The 8,424-nt window shown below is 35.6% G+C and overlaps 1 protein-coding gene across 3 annotated transcripts in view; it reads right to left on the bottom strand.

The window, feature by feature from the left end:
* Positions 1-1,014: 1,014 nt before the first annotated feature.
* ARID4A (AT-rich interaction domain 4A) overlaps positions 1,015-8,424 on the bottom strand; it is a 67,012-nt gene continuing 59,602 nt past the window's right edge. For all 3 annotated transcript variants that reach the window (XM_046007290.1, XM_046007292.1, XM_046007291.1), the window contains exons 22-24: positions 7,526-7,732; positions 6,754-6,900; positions 1,015-3,015 (exon numbers count right to left, since the gene is read on the bottom strand). In XM_046007290.1, coding sequence (XP_045863246.1) covers positions 2,912-3,015; positions 6,754-6,900; positions 7,526-7,732 — 458 coding nt within the window. In that variant the 3' untranslated portion in view covers positions 1,015-2,911. The remainder of the gene's footprint in view (positions 3,016-6,753; positions 6,901-7,525; positions 7,733-8,424) is intronic.

Below are 8,424 nucleotides of genomic sequence, written 5' to 3'. Positions count from 1 at the left end.
CCATGCGCCTGGAGTGCTTTACTCTCCCATCTCTCCTCCCATTTGCATCGTCAATTCATTATCCCCGTGGGGCTCAGTTTTACTGTTGCTTTCTCTGCAAAGCCTTCCTTGACCACCCTTGTCTTCCAAGCTGGGCTCCTGTACGTATCTCATGGCACCTGTGTATAACCTACCTCATTAGATTATACATTGCTTAAAGACAGGGACCCTTTTCTGTCTTGTTCACTGTTGTAACTTCTGGGCCTTAGCATAGGGCCTGGCACTTAGCAGATAACCGATAAATTGCTGATGAATGACTTCTGGTAATAGTTTTTATGTGTGGCTGAATACAGCTTCCAGTGCTTTCACAGTGTTGACAGTTATGTCAAATTATAGGGTTTAGAAGAAAGGTGTATTTTAGGACTTAATAAGATACATAAATTAATAGTTTAACCCATATGGATTTCCACAATTTAAAGCAATTTCATGGAAGACATAGTATGTATATGCTAAGTACAAACATGTTTCTTAGCGAAGGACGGGAAAACTAGAAATACAACAAACAATAAAAGCACACAATGGAATAGTGAAACAGTCTCCATAATCTTCAAGAATTTAACCTTATAGACAGTACCTTCTACTTCAGATGTTAAAGAGTGTCTTTACACTTTTACTTTTTTAATCACATGCAAGCACTATCCAAAATTTAGCTAAACTCAAAATATGCCTAATACCTGAATTTAATACTTAGTATGCACTTATTTCATAATCCTCTCCAGCTCCAAAATAAAAGGATTCTAGCAGTGTCCACATACCCATTGAATGAATATATAATTTTGTTCTCTGGAGCAAGGTCCCAATAATTCATTACCAGATTTATACTGATTAGAAGGGATGGTATTCAAGCTAATAACTAGTTCTCTCATTTACTGAATTGCTACTGAAGGAAATCATTAAAATCTCTAACATATGAATCTGAGGTTGCCTCCTAGTTCCAACTGGATTTGAATGACATGACATTTTTCACTTTTATAATTAAGTGCTAGAAATATTTTATTGTAAAGACTGACGAATATATCGAATATGCTCTGTTTTGCAAAGTCTGACTTTCCAACTCTTCAGTTACTGGCTCTTGGGAAAAAAAACAATCACTTAAATGAAAACTAAAAATATAAAGCCTATGTTTAAAACATGGCCTTTATTAATACTGCCCACTGAGCTCCATTTTTATTTTACATTGAAATACTTCTGCTTTGCAAAGAAAAGACAAAAAAGTGCATTTTACAAGAGTACTTTTTTCTTTTTAATTCTCTGCGAAAATGGAAGGAATCTGAATCACAAGTTCACAATGTGGTAAAATGAAATTCAGAAACAATGATTTCGGTAATGCTATGCCATCACTAGTGTTTGGCTCTGACTTTGTTCTTGTAAATCAGATCCTGATATACAGTCTAGAGCATCTAGGTTATTACTCTACAGCATATTAAACACAGAAAAGGAGGTTTAAAAAAAACCCCTTTCAATGTACAAACATGAATTTAAAAACTGATTTTAAAAAATCACCTTTTTACATAATGTATATGGCAAAAATGCTTTAAATACATGATTTTGGAATTATTTACAAAATGTATCAGTCTGTGGAACAATTCACAGACAAAGCATACATAGTTGCTTTACTTAGTTGTTGCATCTCAACTTTGGGAGATAGAAATTTATTCGGCAGTATAGCAAACATAAAAACTATGACAAAGTATCTTAAGGGCAACCAAAAATTTGATCCTCAAAACAGTTTAAACACTAGGACTGCCAAAGTTTCTAAACGAGGACATACTTTAATGATCCAGATGCCCATTTATAGTTCTATACTGTTTGAAGGACTGAGACAGACTCCCTTCAATACAGGCAAAGCTACTGGATGCAACCTCCTGTAAAAGGGACAGCTGAGAGCTATTGTCATCCAAAGAGTGAATTAACCTAGAATTTTCTTTTTTTCAATTTTATTAATATTTTAAAAAATACATAAAAATACAACATCCAATGTCTGAATAAATATATTTAACAAGTTGCAAGATAATACCTTATTTTACACAAAATTTTCAGCTTTAGAAATCTTGTTAAATAACTTCATTGTTGTTATATATTTCATTTTTGTCTTTTTGTAACAAAATAAAAACTCTGAAATTACATAGAAAAAAGACAAAATATTTTTGTCAAGGGATAAGATAGTCCACTGAAAACTTATTCACAATTCCACTGTAAACATTAATAAACATTAAAATATTTGCATAATTGTGTGCTCAAAAATCCTATAAAAAGTGGAAGACTTATTACAACTGTAGTTTTCAGTCAACTACACTTCCTTTCACAATTTATTTTGTCCCATTTACACCTTTAAACCTGGGCACACTGCTGAACATATACTTTGGCAGTTCTAAATAGCAAGTGCTTCCACAAAAATAAAAAAACAACAAGTTAAAAAAAAAAAAAAAACAACATAAACCCCCTACTCACCAAGTGTTCAAATACATCTCAGTGAAAGTGCAGCAGTCACTACTCAGCTGGATAATATTTTGATGTTTATCATGTGCACTTGCTTGTCTATGATTTCTATAACATTTGAAAGCTTTATTATACAAATTGAATTTGCTAAGTGCCCTTTTTCTATCTTCACAAAAAATGAAAAAAAAAAAAAAGCCAAAGAGGAAAAATTATGACAAATATGGCAGGCTGCCTAACCTTCAATTATTAATCAGCTTATTTTTTGCAACAGAAAAAAAGAAAAAAGAGGGAATAGATACAATCCAGCCTGGAAAGGTATACAGGATATACTTAGCAATGTCAAACCAGTTGAGTGCTTTCTGTGGTTGTATTTCAGGATTTTGGGATTTATGTCCATGGCAGCAAACTGTTGGGAAGGCAGAGAAAACGTTCATCACCTGCATTCTACAGCCAGTACATTTTGTGGGGGAGATGAGGATGAGGGGCTCATTCCAGTGTCTGACGAAGCAGATGACATGGAGGCTCCTGCATGAGACACTGTGGAATCAAAATAACTCCATCAGACCTCTTAGACTATCACATAAAGATACCCAGCTGCTGGCAAGTCAGAAGTAAATTTCTTAGTATTCATTTCAATTACAGTCCTCTTAAATGGTGCCAAGGTTTGGAATAACAAACTGTCAGCAAAAACTGGGACAATTGAGTGGAATCACTCTCTGGTCAAATAACTCAGTCCAAAAAAGGCATCTTAAAATGTAAAGATAAAAGAGATAATAAACTCTTAAACCCTAACTTGAAAGATAGCTGGAAGGAACTCACCTTGCCTCAAAACCAAAACAAGGTCAACCAGGCTTAAATTCTCACTGTAGCAAGTTCCTCCTTTGTCTCTGGGCTCTCGGACCACAAGAGCATTCACTCATCCCAGAGACTCTCCTCTAAGCAGCTAACCATTGGCTTCCTACCCTTACCCTGCCCCAGCAGACCTAATGCACATAGCATCCCATAAGCAACAGCAGTTATCCAGGTCAGGTTTCAGAATCCTGACGGGATCAGGATCAGGATGGAAGTGTGAGTGTCTGATTAGAAAAATGTCCTCACAGGGCACTTGCCTGGCTCAGTCAGGAGGAGGGTGTGCGACTCTTGATATCGGGGCTGTGAGTTCAAGCCCCATAATGAGTGCAGAGATTATGTAAAAAAAAAAAAAACAAAACGGGAAAAAGTCCTCAAATGACTTTAACAGAACTCTCCAGGAGGACATAACACAGATTAAGGATCACAACTCTATGCATTTGGTAATTAGCCTTTTTTGGGGGTGTTTTTCTTTGCAAAGCTCCCGTCTCCCACCAAACTTTGCATACTTGCTCCTAAAAAATTTTTAATTTTTAAGTTTAGGTATTACTTACTAATAAATTACTTTATAAATTACTTACTAATAAATTACTTTATAAATTACTAATAAATTACTTTATAAATTACTTACTAATAAATTACTTTAAAAAAATAAAGTTTAATTACTTAAACTTTGCATACTTGCTCCTAAAAAATTTTTAATTTTTAAGTATGTCTCAGTGTGTATGTGTACTGTCAATGTGACATGTAACTCGTTACTACGAATTCTAATATTCCAGAAATCACTCAGGATCTCACTTTAATAACTCACTTTGCACTACAAAAAATTAAGAAAACAAAAAAGGGAAGACTGTAATAAAAGAATCTTTCTAGTTGTCTGAAACTCCTATCACCTTTAGGAAACTTAAAGCAGTTCAGGGTGCTCTGAAGAAATTTCAACTTTCTCATTTGCCCTTCTTTTTAAAAGTTTAAAAGTTCTGTAAAGACTTCTTCTTGCTATTTACAGTTGTTAAAGAAAAGGACAAACATGGAAAGCCTAATCTTCCATTTGTTCTGTCTTATTTCTAGGAATTAACACTGCTGGACTTGAGCTAGAGTGATTCAAGATCACATAGGATACAGGTAATTTTATCAGAAATTAGCTCCCAAACTCTCTGCCACAGGCAGACAACTCTTAATATAAGCAACCCTATCACATAATTTGTTTGGTTTTTTTTTTTTTTAAAGAGACAGAACCTGGAGCCCTCTCCTCCTATCCATCCTGTTCCTGGAATAGTTGGCTCTCTAGGCAGTGGTCACCCTATCGCTTTCATCACCTTTCTTTTCATCACTTTTCTTTTCCTAAGTGGGATTCCTTGTTTCCTGAATTCTATGTTGTCTTCTTAGCTTTCTAGTTTCTAGTTTGGCTTTTAGTTTCTACTGCACTGAGAAACCCGACATGAGAAACCTGAGGCTGTTCTAAAACCCATTTTTAAGATACACCTTTATACGGTAAACCAAAGGGTTCTAAAATTTCAGTGCTTTGGGTGTAATTTTTCTCCCCCCATTCTTTAATAGATGTTACAGTTGAGCCCTTTCGTCTTCTAATTCATATCCTTTGTTTCTGGAAGTTCTTCTTATAATACTTCTCTGATGACAGCTTCCTCCTGTGTTCAGTATTCTTTTTCTAGAAAGCCTGTGATTCAGAAGTTGGATCTCTTAACCAGATCCTATACTTCTCTTAGTTCTTTTCTCCTATTCTCTTTTTCACCATGTACTGGGATTTCTTTAGCTTTGTTATCTATCTCTTCTATTACATTTTTTAAAAATTCCTGCTGTCATATTTTTCATTTTTGAGAGATACTTCTTGGTCTCTGAATTGTATTAATAGTATAACATTTGGGGGCGCCTGGGAGGCTCACTCAGTCGTGTGCCTTCAGCTCAGGTCCTACCTTTATGTAGAAGCTTTCTCATCTGGTCTTGGGGCTCCCATATTTAAGAGAGGGGCATTAAAAGTTAACTGGAAGCTGTGTGTGAGTATGCAGAGCTTTTCATTGATGGGCAGTGCATATGTAGTGATTGGCAAGGATCTTGCTTTTTGGTTCAGGAACCTCTAAATTTGGTCTCTTTGTTAGTTCCTCTTGGGTTAACCAGCTTCTCCAGAAGAATCCTTCAGTCTCCTCGGAAGAATGAACATAAACTTAGTTGCCAGATTTCAGGAAGCCAAGAAGTAAGAGTTTCCGTTGGAAAAGGGACAGGGGTTTCATCATTCACTACTGCAGACTTTTGCTCAGGCCCATTATTTCTGCTTTTGCACTCTCACCTTCAGCTGGCTGGTGTCCCTGAGTCTACAGTTACAGTTACTGACTGTCTGTACAATCAGTTAATTTTCTATTTTCTGCTAGAGCTGCAGAAGAAGGTAGTTTGTATCACAGGATGGGACAAAAGGCTGCAATTTCTCCTTCCATTTTCACCAATCTCCATTTTTAGCCTCACCTATGTCCCTGCTTGCAGAGCTGGAGTGATGTGGTATGGACTGGATCGCGCTTTGTTTTGCCCCACTCCAAGGATAAACAAGCTTAGGTTTTAGCAGTTCATCTGTTTCTCATCTTCCAAGAGAGAAACTGTTGACATTTCTTGTTACTGTGGTCCTCTATCCCATTATCTTGTTCTTGTGGGTACAGGGCTTTTCATTTTCTTTACTGCTTTTAGTGGGGCTTGCAGATGGGGTAGATGTGTGTGAACCTATCTATGTGTAATAAGTCAGTCCTACAGAGTTTTAAGGTCTAAGTCAGACACTACTCTCTCTCCATGAGTAATCCAAAGTAATCTCTCCTTTCACCAACTCCTGTACTTGGTAATATCACTCTTGATGCCCTCATCACACACCCTTTCTGCTAGATGTTAAGATCTTTGAAATCAAAGTCTGTATCTCATTCATCTCTGTGCTGCTACCACCTCGAAGAGGGCCTGGCACATAGTGTGAGCACATTAATGTTGAGTGAACAATTTCAACTTATGTTGAGCTCCTTCCTTAGGAAATAATTTATGATTGTAAAAAGATCATCTCTCTGAGGATAACCCATTTGCCCTCTAATTTTGGTGAACCTCATAATAACAAATATAGTAACTAATAGGTAACCAATAAGTATTTGTTAAGCAAAGAGTGAATTTCAGAGGGAGTAGCTAACTCTTCTTGGGAACCCACCACATTTAATAAAATCACACATTTTGTAAAATAGTTCACAGTCCTTTTCAATATTCTCATCCTGATTAATTCAGCTGTTGATGCACTCATTTCAATAATATCACAAAGAAGATAGAACTAGGAATCTAAAAATAACAATTAATAAATGTGTACTATATCCAAAGAATAACTAATGTAAATCTTCTAAAATGACAGCATATATTTGAAAAACAAGGGAAGAAAAAGTATAATCAAATTACCTTCTCTGTCTTTCTTTTTTAATCTTTTCCTCCTCCTGTCTATGGTTGCAACTTCAGATTTCAAAGACATGTAATATTTTCTGATTTCTTGTAATTTTTCTTGGAGAAAAGAGATTCGCTCTGTACTGTTCATATTATCTAATTCATCTAAAAGGAGAAAAAAAGGTTAATTTGGTTTTTAAAATAATTATCTGAGGAAAGAAGATTCTTGGCAGTTCTATCAAAACTCAACCTCTAAATCATCAAAAGCTTTAGTTTATTAAAACTTTCCATATTAACTAAATAAGGCTCTACAAGCAGGGATGACAGTGATTAAATTCATGAATAAGGTTTCTGTATAAATCCCAAATTTTCTATACCAGATATGTATTACTTAATGATGTATTACTTAAATAATCAGATAAACACAAGAAAACATAAACACACAGCATCCCTGATCTATAATTGTAGTTACTCATCCAAGTAGTTTCTTTGTATCAATGATTTTTTTCATTCATTGGTTATTTTCAGTTGTCAGTAATAGCGTATTTCAGTTTCATTGATTACACAAACACACATCTTATTTTGTTACTGGAGATCTTTCTCTAATATTTATCAGGTTATCATTATGAAAAGGCATGGATTTATGTTTAAGATGGTAAGTGGTGATTACTGATAAGACAATATTTGGAAACCTACATAAATGGATCTGGCAGCCACTGTTTGTTATTTTGACATTTTAAGATAAATATCACTTTTACAAAATACATTCAGATTTTCTAAATCTTCTTACTGAGTTGAAAGCTCCATTTATATGTTCTAGGGGATGAATTCGGGTGTTTTTCCCTGTGTTTATCCTTTTCTCCATCTTTGATGTGAGGGGAAATTCTTGCAGGAGATCGTGCGATCTTCTGTGGCTTAGACACACTAAGATGCTTTACTGGTGTACATTTACTTGAATTGTCCAGGACAGGAAGATCTTCGCTATCACTACTTTGTCCTAGAATAAGAAAAAATGGATCAGAGATTATAAATGAAAAAAATATCAAATATCAAAATGCAGCAGACCATGCAATTATACTGGGTCTGTATCCTACAGAAATAAGTGTACAAATGCACAAATTTCTTAACAGTAAAGAAATGGAAACCTAAATGCCAACCGATGGGAAAAAGGTTAAAAATTACATACACTTGATTTTTGAACAACACTGGCGTTAGGGGCACTGACCCCTCATGCACTCAAAAATCTGCATTTACTTTTGACTCCCCAAAAACTTAATTGCTAAGAGCCTACTGCTGATCGAAAGCCTTACTGATACCATACATTGATTAACACAGAGCGGCTAAGTTATATACAATATTATACAGTATATTCTTTTTTTTAATTTTTTAAATTTTTTTTAAAAGATTTTATTTATGGGGCGCCTGGGTGGCTCAGTGGGTTAAGGCCTCTGCCTTCGGCTCTGGTCATGGTCCCGGGGTCCTGGGATCGAGCCCCGCATCGGGCTCTCTGCTCCGCGGGGAGCCTGCTTCCTCCTCTCTCTCTGCCTGCCTCTCTACCTGGTTGTGATTTCTCTCTGTCAAATAAATAAAAAAAAAAAAAAAAAAAAAAAAAGATTTTATTTATTCATTTGACAGACAGAGATCACAAGTAGGCAGAGAAGCAGGCAGAGAGAGAGGAAGGGAAACAGG

The sequence above is a fragment of the Meles meles genome, chromosome 6, assembly GCF_922984935.1.
Source record: "Meles meles chromosome 6, mMelMel3.1 paternal haplotype, whole genome shotgun sequence".
NCBI lineage: Eukaryota > Metazoa > Chordata > Mammalia > Carnivora > Mustelidae > Meles > Meles meles.
This window is presented reverse-complemented; position numbering and strand designations above follow the sequence as displayed.